At 40.5% G+C, this 16,488-nt stretch overlaps 1 protein-coding gene across 4 annotated transcripts in view; it reads left to right on the top strand.

The window, feature by feature from the left end:
- The window catches only part of tbc1d22a (TBC1 domain family, member 22a), a 127,984-nt gene that overhangs the window by 72,971 nt on the left and 38,525 nt on the right, over positions 1-16,488 (top strand). For all 4 annotated transcript variants that reach the window (XR_004570816.1, XM_034234345.1, XM_034234346.1 and 1 more), the window contains 2 exons: positions 7,963-8,038; positions 14,760-14,887. Coding sequence is in view for 3 of the 4 variants with exons in the window: in XM_034234345.1 (XP_034090236.1) it covers positions 7,963-8,038; positions 14,760-14,887 (204 nt within the window). In the remaining variant the exon portion in view is untranslated. The remainder of the gene's footprint in view (positions 1-7,962; positions 8,039-14,759; positions 14,888-16,488) is intronic.

Raw genomic sequence — 16,488 nt, 5'->3', positions numbered from 1 at the left:
TCTGCAACAGTTACTTTCCCATACTTCCTTGTGATATAACAAAAAAGCTTTCACATCTGTTGTAAAAATTAATCGGCCTTGGATTGGTGTTGCGTAAACAGGCCACTTCACAAAGAAAATGCTTGGAGGAAAATAGTGGTGTTGAAGATGTACAAGCTGTTAACTTGCGTAATATACACACGACGGATTTGCATCACTCATCGTAGAATATCTTGTTTTTTGTTGAGTCATATCCCAGAGTGTTTCAGTTCAACAAAGCAATGCATGAAGTTATTTTTGTATTCCTACTGTACCCTATTTAATGTTGTCAGCTCACGTTGTGTATTTTATTTGTTTTTATTGTAGTTTTGACTTTCCTCGTTTCCAGCGTCCGACCCTTCACTTTTTGAACTTTGAGTGCACCATTCGGGTACTTTAGATGCATTTTGCTATATTTCCCATTGGGACACACTTACACTCAAAATAGCACCTTTAACTACAGAAGTACGCCAATTAAGACACAGCACTAGCTTTTAACCGTCGCCGTCTGGACCAGCTTGAATTTGTCACAGATACCTCATTCACACCAACGCAACTCCGGTTCAAGCTCCGTGCTAGAGCTTTTCAGGTTCAGAACCGGTTCTTCGGTTTAGCTCCGGCTCTTTTCACACCGCCCAGAGTCCGACTGGTGCTGCGTCATTGCGTCATCGTTTGCGTCATAAAGTAACCGTTTGCGTGCCTGCTTCATGAAGCCAAACCGCGCGGAAACCCCTCACAGCTCACACCGACAACAACAACAATGGCCGATTGTGCTCCAGCTTCCTCTGTACCTCTTCGGAAGACCAGATTCCCAGTAAGTAGCTGGTCTCTTCAGTGGACCACTGCTGCTTGTTAAGTTTCTCTATCGTTGTGTACAAACTGGATAAAACGCCGGCTTTTTGTTGTTGTTCAGGAGTTGATCCTGCCCCTGCCCCCGCCTCGACATAAGCGTGACGTATGCGGTGCTTTTGCTCTGGCCGGACAATTTTTTGGTGCTCGAAATGAACCGGATTCCGGAGCTAAGAGGCTGCTCCGCTGCGGTGTGAAGAGGAAAACCCGGTGCTTTTCAAGCTCCAGCTCCGAACCGGCCCTGAAACACCGTTGGTGTGAATGTGTGCTCCGCTCAGAGTTCAAATAGTTTTAACTTCAACCGTGTTCGGCGTTGACCTATCGCATCCTAAGGGATCTGCCGTGTCTCAAACTTGTGGACTGCCTATTCTCTTGTGCTGCAGAAGATAAGTGCCCTGAAACTCAGGACAGACGCACCCAAAAATCAACAGAACAAAAGCGAGCAAATCGTCCTGTAGCTCTGAACAACTGTAATTGTCTACGCCTATGTCTACACCATATCACACACTGTCATCTCGCTCATAATTACTTTCTGCTACACACACACACACACACACACACACACACACACACACAGACAGATTATTGCCCTGTCCTTCAGTCGTCTGCCCTTTATCGTGACATGTCATCTCTCCCTCTCTCTTTCTATCTTTCGCTCGCTCGCTCGCTCACACACACACACATTCACAGACGTACGTACGCATACCGTGGAAGCATTCTCGTGTTGATTCTGTCCAGCTTGCTGATAGACATCCTGTGCCACAATAGGAGGCAATCTAAGTCCGGCGTGCAGCTATTGTTGTCTCTAATAGAATGGACTGAGAGGTGAAGAGCTATTGATTCAGCAGACTGAGAGAAGGGGGGTTGGGACACGTGTGAACAAAGAAGACGAGAACGAGAGGCAGTTGACACCTGGCCGAGAAAGAGAGACACAAGATTTTATGTTTGAGTCGTGTGTCTGATGTTGTTTTGCGTGAAGCGGGCCAGTTCTATTTACTCGCTGGGTCAGGTGTAGTCGATGGACAGATGGCGGGAGAATATATGAATAATGAAAGAGTGAGAGGTGATTTCCTCCTGTTGCCTCAGCTGATCAAAGGTCTGACACATTGGATCTGACTAAAGAGAGCATGTAGGCATTATAATGGGGAAAACTGGACAAAGGAATAAAGGAGGTGAGATGGAAAAAGTTGAGAAGAGGAGGAATTGCGATAGAGAAGAGGTGAGAAAAAGGAGAAGCAGTTAAGATAGAAAGGTGTATAAGAGAAACATATATAATGCAGAAAAAAAAAAGTGAATGGGTAGTAGATTCACCTCATCACGAATGTATCTCAAGACAACAATCATTCATAAAATGTTGTGTTAGTGATTGAATCCTTCCTTCTCTCATTTCCCCATATCAAAGGACAAAAGTATGGAGGGCAATAAAGGATTATGGAGAAATAAAATAGGGAAATTAAAGGAAGGGTAGATGAAGGAAATGACTGATACAGAGGAAGCAGAAGGACAGATAAGCAAGAGGGATAATAAGCACCTTAAGTAACTGACAAACAAGAGCCAAATTAATTGTCTTTTTATATCTGGTTGCGATTAAAGCAGAAAAAGCACAATTACACCATGTGACGTTATAGCCAGGGGTGCACATGACTTTTTTGCCCTGGTTCTCCAAGGAGCACCTGGAGATGTTGCTTGGTGCTCATCCTTAAAATGAAATAAATAAACCGGTCTTTATTTGTCAGACACACGGCACAGAACACACAGAGGTGAACACAGAACACACATGCTGAGGTGAACAAGACAACATTAGCACGACCAGTAATCCTACAAGCTGTCATCACTACCCTCCTGACTGTTCTCCTCACTGTCTTCCTCTCTGTCAGACATGGTAGCTGATGATGTAGGCCTACTTCTTTCTCTCTGGTTGAGTCTGCGATTAGCTGCTTGCATCCACAAGTCAACAGCTGGGTTTGGGTCGAAAGTCCAGTTTTAAAGGATATTTGTGGTTGCTGTCCTATAGTATACATTGGAATGATTTCAAACCTGTTTATCCCAATAATTATAAAGGAGTGCCTTGGAAATATGTGTTCACATAAATTGTGACCAAACCGTTTGAACTTAGACTAAAGTGAACTATCTAAACCAGGGGTCACCAACCTTTTTAGGATGAGGGCTACTTTCAAAAAATAAAACAAGTCGGGGGCTACTTTTACTCCTCTTTATTTTGTTTTTGCAGTGTATATATTTAGCACATTTTAACATTATTATATGCTACCTTTAACCTTTGTGTGCTGTTTGGGTCTGTGGGACCTGTTTGCAGTGTTTACTAAAAGAAAATGTATGCAATTTAATTATTTTAACCTGCTTTATTTGGGGGTGGGCCTCACATCCTCCAGGGGGGTCCTTACCTCCTCTAGGGGGGTCCGGGGGCATGCACCCCCGGGAAGATGTTTTTTAAAATGTTGAAGTGAAATGCATCAATTTGGTGCACTTTGAGCACAAAATGAATTTATGGATACAGCTCTCAACACTCATGAAAGGGAGCTGTATACTTTTCAATAATCCAAACATCTTTAGAATATGATCACAACCAATAACAAATCATTTAAACTTGTTTATTCTTATCTTATGTTACCTAGCATTCTTTCTTTTTATTTATGCATATTTTACTAATCACTCCCCTTTTAAACTTTTTTTTGTACTGTCCTATAGTACACATTGGAATGATTTCTTACTTCATCTATATTAAATAGATACAAGTGGACACAAACCGGAGTGGACACAAACGGGATTTCGAAAAGTGCGGGGAACATGTCCCCCCCCCTGTCCCCAGTGGAGATTACGCCATGCGTGTGTGTGCGTCAAGTGCAATAAATATATATGCAAGTTACAACACACAGAGTAAAGCTCTGCCCCTCATGTGCTGTATAGGCTGGCACGATAGGCTGTTCAATGGGGCTGATGTGTTGTGTAGATTCTGCCAGAAGGAAAATCAGCGGGGAGGTGCCACATTGCTTTTCTTCCCGACTGCAACACTGGTCCCGCAAATAAAGCAAGAACGTGATTGGTCGATATTCATTGTGGGGGTGGGTGAGGAGGGGGTGTTAGATAGATATAGAGTTGTAGTAAGTAGATAGAGTTCGCTATGATTTAGGTTTCGTTTATGCATAGGGTAGATTCTTTTAATTACATTTCCTTTTTTGTTTTGTGTATTTTATACATTTTGGATTTGCTTGGCGTGCTATTTTTAGAACATGCCCTGCGGGCGACTCACGTTGCCCCTGCGGGCGACTGGGTGCCCGCGGGCACCGTATTGGCTACCCCTGATCTAAACACTCAGAGTCCTTTACCTCACTGAGCTGTAGTTATCAGTCTCTCGGTCTGACTGGAGAGGACTCTCCCTCCACATTATTGTAGAAACATCTTCTTCTTATATCCGCAGCTAGCACCTTGGCTGTGAGCTGCGGGCGCCAGATAAGCCAGCATCCCCCATTTTCATCACTTACAGCGCCCATCGTACAGGGCAAATGAAACGTGTAACCGGGGTGAAAAGGGTGTTACATTTACTTAATTATGAATGTTGTTACATCAAGGCCGAAAATTAGGATGAGTTAAAATGTTTTTTTCCCTCCCAGAGCTGCCAGTGCAGCGCCTCCCCAGATCTGGCGCCCTAGGCGAAAATCAAAGCCAGTGGGACGGGCCGGCCCTGAGTTCATATGCAACTCGCAAATATCTTTCTCTTTCTCTCTCTCTCTCTCTCTCTCTTCTCTCTCTCTCTTCTCTCTTCTCTCTTCTCCCTTCTCTCTTCTCCCTTCTCTCTCCCTCTCTTCTCTCTCCCTCTCTCAATGTTGGTACGCAAATGCGCCTTTTTTCAAATGACCCGGTGCTCTTTTTTTGGCCGAGGTGCGCGTGCGCACCTGCGCACCAGTTATGTGCAGCCCTGGTTATAGCGCTAATGTTAGAAATGCTAACTCATTTAGCTTGCACATGTTTCTGGAAAACACGAATTGGAAACATATTAAAAACTGTCCATAACTATTAGATAGCTATGTTATTATTTTGCTGCTGATTTAATGCTATTCCATTCAAATACAGTTGGTGGTTGTAACGCGCAAATAAGCTATCAATGTAGCAAAGTGTGTTCTTCACACTACAGTTAAAGGGATCGCAAATCATACAAATATATGAACAAAGTCGAACCGGTAGGGAGGCATCTGAGTTGAAAATGTTTACATTTCAGCTAAAATGTTCAGCTCCATCACCTGTGTCGCTTCTACCTGCCTGGTCCATCTTCCCTTCATTGTATTCAATTCAAACATGATTTTACCCTGTAATAACAAATTATGGAATAAAATGCATACCTCCCTGTGTGGCAGGAGATTGTTTCACGCGAAAGATGTATGAGACAGAAATATAAAAGCTACAACAACAGACAGAATATATTGATTCACTACTGCACTATAAATAATGAGGCATACCTTTTTAACAGAAACAAACTTTGTGCTGCATGCAAGCAACGATTTTACAAGTTGAGCGAATAGACTGTGACAGACTTATTGAAAGATAAATTGGGTATGAGCAACAATATGATCAAGAGAACCAGGCACAGATATGGAATAAGGAAAGTGCGAGACATGGTATTAAGGACAAAAATAAGTGTGAGAATAAGTTTGAAAGATTGAAAAGCAATAAGGAGACTTGCCGAGTAAAGGGAAAAGGGTATAGAGGGAGCTGAATAGAAGTTATAGAAGTAGAAAATGCAAACGGACAGGAAAGAGGGGGTGGGGGGAGAGAAGGAAGGGCAGTTGATTAATGCCAGCAGCTTCAATAATGCAAATGTAATTACTTCTACTGGCCCTCACACTTGCTTAGCACTAACCACATTAACACCGGGGTTGTGGAAATGGAGACAGAAAGAATGAGAGCCAGAGAGCTAAACAGATAGCAACAACAAGAAGGATTGTGGAGGAGGAATGTGAAAAACAGAGTGATGGAGACGAGATGGGTGACATGGGGCCAATAGAGAAGAAGTCCATCGAGTATACTTTCCCATATTAGCCCTTGTTTAAGTCGCTTTGATATTATTGCCCAAATTATAATGGATATTTGTGGCCAATATTGGTATTTGGTAATCAATACAAATCGAGAAAAAACATCTTAAAATGCATCTCATGGAATTGTATTTATTTATTTTGACTGTGACCAAGATATGTAACATTTTACAGCTGAACTAGACACAGTGCATCTAAATAACCTACAATCTAGTGTTGATTGTATATGCGCCGCTATCTTTAAATATACACTTGTGTAAATATAATAATACGAGGTAATACGAGAAGAAGTAGAAAGAAGAACTATTGAATCATTTAGCGGCTATGGAGGGATGGAAAAAGTGTGAGGTGCTATAGATGGAGGATTGAAAATAAAATGCAGCAGAGAATGCGGTTTCTAGCCTGCCAGCCAGTGATGGACTCAGGAGGACACACGCCTTGGTTCTGCTGAGCCTGAAGGACAACTGGAGCTGTTTATTGCTAAATGACTTCTCCCCCCCTCTCTTTCTCATTCTCCCCCTCCATCTCTCTCCCTCTCTCCATCTGTTGGATAGTTTGCCACATCAGCTGTTCTCCAGCCACACTGCAATGACCCCTCAAGGAAACGTAATCCTTGTTGTGTGTGTGTTTAAGTGTCGGGCGTACACACAAAATGCTTATCTCATATGTATTGTATTCTGCAAGTTCAACTGTCCGACAATGCTCACTCTTGGGATCATATTCAGGATTGGTCATGGTTTTCATATCCCAAAATAATCCCCATCAGGTTGACCACAAGTCGTTTTTAGCCAGCCTCAAAACAGCAGAATCTACAGCCTAGCACTGGTTAAATTACACCTAGCTTAGCATGCTAATGGCGCCAACAGTCACCTCAGAATCCTCTTTGGTATATGTGGTGCATACAAAGACACAGAGCAGATTGAACATAAGGAAGAAGATGGCAATTCACATTAACAAAACATATACAAAAGCAATTTTGCATAACAACGTAACAGCCAGGAATGCATTGAAATAAATGTTCGAATAGAAACCAGAGACATAACGTCTTTGGAATGTAGCAATGCTTTTATTGCACACAATGTAGCTGGTTAAAGAAATGATTCATGACTCACATCTATTACCTTGAACTCTTGAAGAAATCTTTTCTCACATACCTACATGGTGTACAATCTAAAAACAGTGTTGAAGAATTTCATTACATTGCGGCCGTGTTTAGCATTCAAACTCTCAAACAGGTAAAGTAAAATCCGAGTCTCATTTATCAGGTTGTATACTCTTTACTTTCCATATGTATTTTCTTTAAAACCTTACTATTTAAACCATTTCTGCTTAAACAAAAAAACGGGACAATGTTAACATGAAGGCCTCTAGATCTGTGGGATATTTCACAAATTCACGCTGATTTGTAGGCCTTGGCCAAATCACGGCTCACTTGTTATGTTCTTTCAGCCACATTCACAGCGAGCCCTCTACTTTGTCTTCAAGGCCACAGCCACTCTCGTTATGTCACGCCAGTGTTGTCTGTTGTTAAAGAAAGGCTTTGTGTGAGGTGTGAACACAGAGAGCCTTGGCACACACTTCAAATCTTGAATGGCCATTGCATTTTTCTGAAAATGAATCCCCGAAGTGAAAAACTGAAATGTCCCACTCTCTGGCCAAACGGCTCCGAAACGTCAATAAGAAACTAATCACGTTAGCTTAGTCAACAAGGGCTCAATTTCACAGCACGTCTGAGAAATTACAGAGAAGTGTGACAAATATTCATGTTTGACAAAGATCTGCTTGATCTCCTAAGCTCTTGATTTTATTGCTTTTCCTTGCACTTTTCGCTATGTGGCCATTGAAGTATTATCCACTTACTGATTTGCTCCTTGTGGTTGCTTATAATGATGTATGCAAGCAAAAGCACTTTCATGCCAGCGACTATTCACTTTTGGAATGCATTAATTCGAAAAAAGACAGATTACAGATTGAACATTTTATGTTTTTCCGCCCTTAATGATGGAGCCTTGGCCCATATTGACTTCTAACTGATTTTTCTCCTCCTCAGGACAACTATACATTTGCCCAGCCAGGCATCCAGAGGAAAGTCAAGGCCTTGGAGGAACTGGTCAGCAGGATTGATGGTAAGTCATCCAACCATCCATAAAGCACTTTCTGCTCACAGCTCTGCCTTTTTCGACTTGATTTCCATTTACTTCTTTGTCTTTCCAGTTGATTCATTACTCTGTATATCCACAATTATTTTCTATGTCATGTCTTGTCCTTAAAACAGCAACTATTATGCAAAATACCCCCTGAATCACTTTTTCTGCTTCACATCGAACATGCAAGACAATGAGCTTCCTTCAGGAACGTTTCTCATTTTTCTTTCTTGAATTATTTTTTATATCTGTTATTTTCGCCCCTTTGATACAAATTAATAAAATCACATGTTGCCTAAAAATGATCTAAATATGAAAAAGTCCAACATGTATTCACACAGATGTAAACATGCAGAACGGGAATGTGTTATAAGGTTTTTAGGAGATCTTTCTTCTGCCTCTTTTTACTTCAAATAGTGCCTTAATGAGGATAATTGTTTCCCCCTTACAGTTTTCTTAACACTTTAGCTTTCTTTGATAGTTTGAATTCATGTGTTAGAACTAGATAAACACCAGGAAGTTATATTTGTTTTCACGCCTTGTTTATTCCGCGCTATGTAGTTACACAACACCGCGATGGCTGATTGTCATTACACCGGGCTGTCGGGGGAAATGTGAACGTGTTGGTGATTATTAACGCAAAACAATGACTTGCCGAGGGATGGAAGTTAATGTATGCACACTGAGTGTACTCATACAGAGCTCCTTAGTGTTAATTAGCAACGCTGCTTCTTCTTCTGTTTCCTCCTTCTCTTTTACACGTTGTCAAAACAATAACCGTGAATATGTTTTCTGATCGCTTTCTATCCAAAATAAACTGGCATTGGTAGCAGTGTGCAGAACAAGGTCTAACACAGCAAGCCTTTTGTACAATGGTCATGTTCTTGGCTAACCTTGGAGCCGTCCAACCATCCTGTCACCCGCTCTGTCGGCCAGAGGGAGGGAGGACTCACCCGCTGCATTCAAATAGATAGACGTGTGTGTGTGGGGGGGGGAAGTGAATGTCAGAGAAAGTTAGTGTGCATATGCAGGCCTGTCTGTTTACATGTGTGACCGTGACAGCAAATAACTTGCCGGTAGAAAGGGCAATGTGCGAGATTGTTGTTCCAAGTGGCTAGGGTTAGGGTTGGTGTGTATTTTCAACAAAAGTTAAGGGAACAAAATAAAGAAGCTAAGTCCTCCCAAGCACCGCCACAGCACAGCAAAGACATAAAAAATGACCTGACATTTTTACTGTATCTTATTCCATAAGTGCCCTGTCATCATAGTTGGGGCAGAGCCATTTTATACCTCGCTAGCTTGACATTACCACCCCTAATGAGATCACAGATAGCTTTTATCTCGTGTTACAGGATTGTTTTTCGCCCCGCTGTCGACATAGCATCTGTTTTGGGAACAATGGCCTCTCATCTTTTTCAAAATTACCCATCAGCGCTTATCAGATGCTGGGTTATCCACACATGAGTTGGATAAAGGGTGAGGTCCTGTCTTCTTCACAACAGGAAGGTGTTTTAGCTACCGCTTCGAATATACCATCCATCCTGATGGAATTTCTGCGTTGTATGATCCAAATTTATGATATCTTTTATTGTGTTCCTCTGTGTTAATGTGTTGTGTATGTTTCTATTCAGATTCCCAATTCATTACATTATCAGAGCTAATGGTACTTAATCTTGCAGCTCATTCATTTTAGATTTGTTGGGAAATAATTAGTGCAAAATTAATGTATTATCATCCATTAGAGCGAGTTGGTAACCTTCCCCATAAGGCAAGGAAAACGCTGTTGCTATGGGTGTCATGTTTCAGCCTCTTAGCAGTTGGGTATCCGATACAGGGACATTAGTAGTTGATGGGGTATTTATTAAGCCAATGGGAGGAGAGGCAAGGATCTATAGAGGAGGAAGGAGGGATGTTTTTTGACCTCCGCTCAGTGTTTATAATTTCATTATTGTTTGCTGTAGGGTCAGTCAGGAGAGGACATTGCTGATCTGTCAGTCTTTCACCACTTTGTCTGATTCAGGGAAAACATACATATACTGCACCATACATATACTGCACATTCACAGGGAGATAATGGGCAGTTTTAATGACAATATCATATTTGTACACACTTTTACTCCTCCTGCTTCTCCTCCCCATTTACCCTCCCTCTAACTTTTAAATATGTATTGGCAGGAATACGTGATAAACCCAGGAAACATAAAATGATGAATAGATATCGAGAGTCTAAAGACACAAACAATTTAGGAGGTTTGATATCGAATTAAGACGTGGACTTGAAATTGAAATCCCAGAATGACAAATCAACAGGATTGTTTTATTCATATTTTCTCTGGATATTCCATTTTTATTAGTTGTTTTTTTCAGTCCCAACGGCTAACCACTGATTGATCTAGGTGTCATTAGAAGTAAGGAAACCAAAAAAGATACAGGATTTATTAAAAACAACAAAAAGCAAACCCATTCATTCCTTTACTTTGATTCTTGCAACAGTGAAGTTGTTATAAGGCTTTTACTTAGTAATGTCTTTGTCTCTGCTTGTTCCCCACTGTAATTATCCCACTTGTAATAAGTGAAGAGATAACTGCCATTAGCATTGTTCGATGTTAGCACGTGTACCTCCTCAGAAGACAAGTTGTTTAGTCAACGTGCCGTGAATGTTCCTCTGATCTCTTTATCTCTCCTTTATATCTAACCATGCAATAGAACAAGTTCATCAACATGCAAATTGCCCAACAGTGAATGTGTTTATGCAAATGAGAGGACGCCCCATTGCAGCGTGCACTAAAACGAACAAAAAGAAGACTGATAGCTGGATTTCAAGACTATTGCATAATGAAAGGCTGAAAAAAGCTGTTTTTATTTGTTAGGTTTGAAAAAGCTAGGATAATTTTCCTTTTTGTAGCAGCAGTTGCTACCATGGCTTGCCTCTGTCCGACTTAGTGTGTAATGTGTTACAGAAAGGAAGCACTAGTAAAAAGCAGGATCCTGTTGATTGATTTCTTACTACAGCAGTGTTTGTTTCAAGCTCTACTCAAGAGAAGAAATAAATGAGATGAGTACATTCTCTTTTTATACATATAAACACTATACTTAGAGACATGAAGCGATAAGAATAATCCACAGTGAATAAATAAGGAAATGACAACGAACAGATTGAAAATAAAGCAGCTCCGTTAGCAGAACAGGAAGTGTAACTGTAATTACGTTTGTAGAAAGGAAAAAGAAGTCAGGCAGAATTGGCCTCGTCAGCAGAATCCTGAGAGGCACTCACTAGTCACTGTACGACCTTTGACCTCCTGCTGTCCACCCACACTGCACCGCTGCAGTCCTCTGTGGGGAGCGGGCTTCGCCGGCACTGTGGCCTCGGTCCTCAACTTTAACCAGCAGTGGGAGGCAAGACGAGACTCATCAGTCAATCATTGTCTATGAGATATGTCATCCTCGACCTCCCTCAGCCCTCATAACTACCCACCATGCCGAGCTCGGCTCCAGCTGGACGCCATCCAACAGTTAAAAAGTCCAAAGTTTTAACGCTTCATTCCATCTCTTTCTTTTTTCCGTTTTATGATTCCTCTCCTGCCGAGATAACTCCTCGTAACAAACGATTCCCTCCCCCGCCGCGCACCTCTCCCTCCATGTGTTTGGCGAAGTCGCTAATATTAGCTCGAGCAAGTTCATTAGCGTAATTTAACATTGTCTAAAGTTGTTCCACTCTCTCCCTCTCTGTTTGGCAGCAGGCTACGATCTGTCACTGTGATGCATTCGCTGTTAATGAGCTCGCCTTGTTTATGCTTTACGCTTTACAGCAGCATGTGATAATTAAACTGCGGAGAAGAATGTAAAACAAAAGCTTTGTTTACTTAACGCCTCGCTCGTTATGGTAGGAGTGCGTGTGCATAAATGCCAAACATGGAAGGCAGGTGTCATTCAAGTGTTTGAGAGCATTAGAGTATGTGTACTTGCCCTCGAAATATCTTATATAAAACCTCAGTAATTAAAGCTTTATTAAATCTGTGTATGGAAGTGTGTGTGTGTGCTTTTCATGTGCTGTTGGCTTTTTATCATAGACAGTTCTTTAATTACAGCTCTATTGTGAAATGTGCGTGTGTGAGAGAATGAGTGTCATAGGTTTGATAACTCTGAATAAGGGAGGCGCTGAATACCAAGTGGTATTTTTAATCTTTTGTTATGTAAAGAAGCATAAAACAAACATTTATCATGAAGAGAGAGACGAACAAAGGCAGCCGTTGTCAGTGTCACAGCCTGGTACATGCGGCACATTTCCAACTGACATTTCTTCCCCTCATTTCATTCTCGTCACCGAGTGTTCGTGCCGCGACACTGACGCTGGTGTTTGAACTCCACGCTGAGAACATATTGTGATCGCCACACGCAACGTATGGTTCTCTCTGGGTGGTTTGTTCCAGGTGAGGACATCAAATGAACCAATCATAGAAAAAAGGAGGAAACTAAACATATGTCATGGGTAAAAGGAGACCTATGAACACGTCTAAAAGCCAAGAGATGTTTGGAAAAATCCAGCCTAATGAGACAAACTGAGTGCAAACTGCAGCCTTGACCGGGTATTGTTTATTTTCAGCTGATATCGGCACCAGAGTTAAGTTAAATACACTATTGTGCACATAGAAATCCATCATACCTATCTTAAAACAAATGCATCAAAAAGCCAGTAACACAAACAGATATGTTTTCTCATTGCAATAAACATGGGAATTGTTTAGCTTACACTGTTCTTGTAAGAATAACGTTTGCTAAAAACTCATTTTGAACTGAAGATCTATCTTATATTATATCATAAAGATAAATGTACAAACACATTATATATTGTGGACTTTTCATTGGGTTTCTTGTAGGGGATACATTGATATATTGCCAGCCTTTTCGTAATGGGGGAAAGGAAAGGAACTTTTGCTTCTTCTTGTGCCAAAGTCTGTATCGTCACAATAATGACGGGTTAGTAATTCTCTTTCCAATAAACGGCCAATTTCATCATTTAATGTCATTTCTTTATAAGCCTTGCTTCGCTTGAGGTTTGGCAGCAGCAGCCTTAAAAGACTAAACCCAAAATGATGGAGGCATTATTAATATTCCAGAGATAGGTAATCAACTATTTGACATACTCCTTAGAAACACCAGTCATGCCAACATTAATTACACTGTAATCTGAGTTTTTCAATTTGAACTGTATTGTAATATTATATTTGAACTGTACTATGTATTATTTGATTGACCTGTACTTAAATCATGTTTTATAATTGTTTGTATGATAAAGATTATGCAATGTTTTTAGTGTTTGTTGATTGTTATGTACCTGCCTGAGGACTGCAGATGAAAATTAGCTATTAGCTACAATCTGGCATCATTCATATCTTCTCTTTTCTGATATTAATGTATTTGTATGCATGGTCCTTGTTGAAATATATACATAAAAACATGCATTTTAGCAACGGCCAAATAACTTTTCTGCGGAGGAATCATGTATTGTTACACATTCAAAAGGCAAAGTATCTTGGGTTTAAGTTATAGGAGGATAGATACGTGTCCCTAGTAACAGTATTTATGGTTTTTTTTCAATAAATCACATACATATCTGTAGACTAAAGCTGTGCTTCTCAAACTTTTTTCAGTAATGTACCCCCTTTGAAACATTTTCTCAGCCAAGTACCCCCTGACCGATCCCGAACATTTGTGATCGAAAAAGCCTATATAAATAATTACAATATAGTGATGTTCCCTCAGTCTGTGATGTATTAACTCCTTCGTGGTATGCATTACAACAAACTAAGGATATTTTCATTTTATGCATGAAAAAAATAACATAACACTTTTATAAAACAGATTTTTCAATTTAAGTAATATGTTATTGTGAAAAACTATAAAATACAATACACACATTTGACATGTTTATATGAGGACCCCCTTGGTGGTTCTAGGAATGTTTTATATAAAATTGTGTTTTCTATTTAACTTATTTTACTAAGATTATGTTTTTAATTAACTTTTTTTTTTCTTTTTTTTTTATAAATCTCACGTACCCCCTGCAGTACCCCAACGTACCCCCAGGGGTCCGCGTACCCCCATTTGAGAATCACTGTACTAAAGAGTTAAAATCAGTGTTGCGCTTATACAATATTTAAATCACAACCTTTCTTTTAAATCACAATTTTATTAAAACCCTACAGGGCGTTTTGCACATATTGACCTTCCATGACAGAGATAAACAAAAAAAAACATTATTAATCGACTCCAAGTGAAAGCAATAATGTCAAAAGAAATTATGAACATGCGCTTCACACCTTACATAAACATGTCCTCGCTCCTAGATGTTGACCTACAGTAATATGCTCTCCGTTCATCACTGGGCTGTTTTATTTAACAACAAACACACTCGCTTTTCTCCTCTCAGTTTGCTGTGTGGCTTTTCTCTGACAATTGTGATAGCTCTGTAATTACATCTCTTTTATGAGGAAGAGGCGCGTGTGTGTGACACTGACTGCAGTAGTTATTAACAAAGAGGAATCTGTCTATCCTCACACTTGTTACTGTCACCATTACTATTGCCTCGAGGAATAGGTTTAGAGACGTCGGTTTTCTCTTGCTGGTATTTAGACAAAGCAGTGGAACTTTAATACATCTGTCGTATTGTGGCTTTTAATTTGGATTTGGATTATTTTGGCAGAGTCCGTGCACCGCCACATGCAGCAGTACGAGGTGGAGTACCTGCAGTTCGCCTTCCGTTGGATGAACAACCTCCTGATGAGGGAGCTGCCACTGCGCTGCACAATCAGACTGTGGGACACATACCAGGTAAACACACACACACACACACACATACACACACACACACACACACACACACACACACACACACACACACACACACACAGAACGAAGCTACTGTTATTGGGCTTTTTGTTATGTGTCCTTTTCTGGCTCTGCATGGGATTCTCAGAAACGACCATATTGTCTGATATTGACATCTATGATTGCCTCAGAAGTGGTGCTTTTGTAATTCCATCCATCATATCCCAGCCAATCCAAGCGCTATGTTCCAACATAATACAGGTATTATTATTTCTTACAATCATGATGGCTTTCTCTGTGATGGTCCTGATTACACAGAGCATCATGCAGCCTTGCTACTGACACATGTATTTGTTAGCTAAAGAGCCTGACTTAATTTGTTCTGAGAAAAAAAGGGAATAGGATTCAAAAGGGAGGGGTTGTAAAAGATGAATTAATAGTTACAATTCATGCATGAAACAAAAGTTTTTAACTTGTGGTTTAATTGTATGGCTGCTGCTCTGTTAATGTGTGTGTGTGTAAGTAAAGCCTGTTACTGTGTCGCCCTAGAAGTGCAAATAAACCAAGTAATTGGAATATTGCAATTTATATATGTCAATATTCCAATTACTTGTATATAGACTATTCTGCACTATTTATATTATTTTATTTACTTGCACTATTATCAGTTGTATTGTGTGCACTGTTGGAGGAGCCTGTGACCTAAGATGTTCATTGTCATAATAACTACACTGTAGCTATGTACAAATGACAATAAAAGCCTTGCATCGAAATGCAAGAGCAGGATTATAAAGAGGACATTATGCTCATTTTCAGTTTGATATTTGTATTTTGTGCCTCAACTGTGATACGTGTTGTGCTTTTATGTTAGGAACTTCAGGATTTTAGCCTTTGCAGACCATTTACATTCACACAAATCTATAGAACACACTACAGGAAAGGGAAAACCCCCAAAGCATAATGGGGCCTCCTTTAATGCCTGTCAACCACATGTGGACCTGCTCATTCCGCTGCCACAAGGCTTCGCCTACAGTTACACCAGATTGTTAACCTCAGTTGGCGTTGTCAATAGCACACTAATGTTTGCTATTGATTCTGTGGAGTGTGTGCACAGGCTGGAACGCATGCTTGAGGTCTTGAGTACATGTAATGGATTTTCCAGCTGATTCAGAGGTTGAGAGTGTAAGACGTACGATTGCGGTGTTTGAGTAGATGAGGAAAGTCGAGAGAGAAACCATGAAGATGAATGAACAGTTGAGGTAGAGTTCAAAATGAACTTCTCCGTCGGTGGTACATTCTAACTGTGGAAGCTTGTTGCACAAACATGTGTATGTTACACGGCTGTCAACCCCCGTTGTTCTTTCTGCTGCTTCTTCTCAGCATCACCAGCATCAATCAGTTTCATTGTTTTTCTCTGCATATTTAAATTTCTCATAGAAATGGGATTGGAAAAGATATGTTCTCCTCATATTTACCCTTCTATGTTTGTTAGCGCAAGAGACATGACATTGGAAACTGTAACTCTTAAGTCTGACATTACAATAGCTCTGAAGTCACTGTGTGAAACTTGGTATAGGGCCGTGCGGTATAGAAATGACTCCCTA

Source organism: Gymnodraco acuticeps, unplaced genomic scaffold, assembly GCF_902827175.1.
Source record: "Gymnodraco acuticeps unplaced genomic scaffold, fGymAcu1.1, whole genome shotgun sequence".
Classification (NCBI taxonomy): Eukaryota; Metazoa; Chordata; class Actinopteri; order Perciformes; family Bathydraconidae; genus Gymnodraco; species Gymnodraco acuticeps.
Note: the sequence above shows the minus strand (reverse complement) of the source record. Positions and strands in the feature narration are given on the sequence as shown.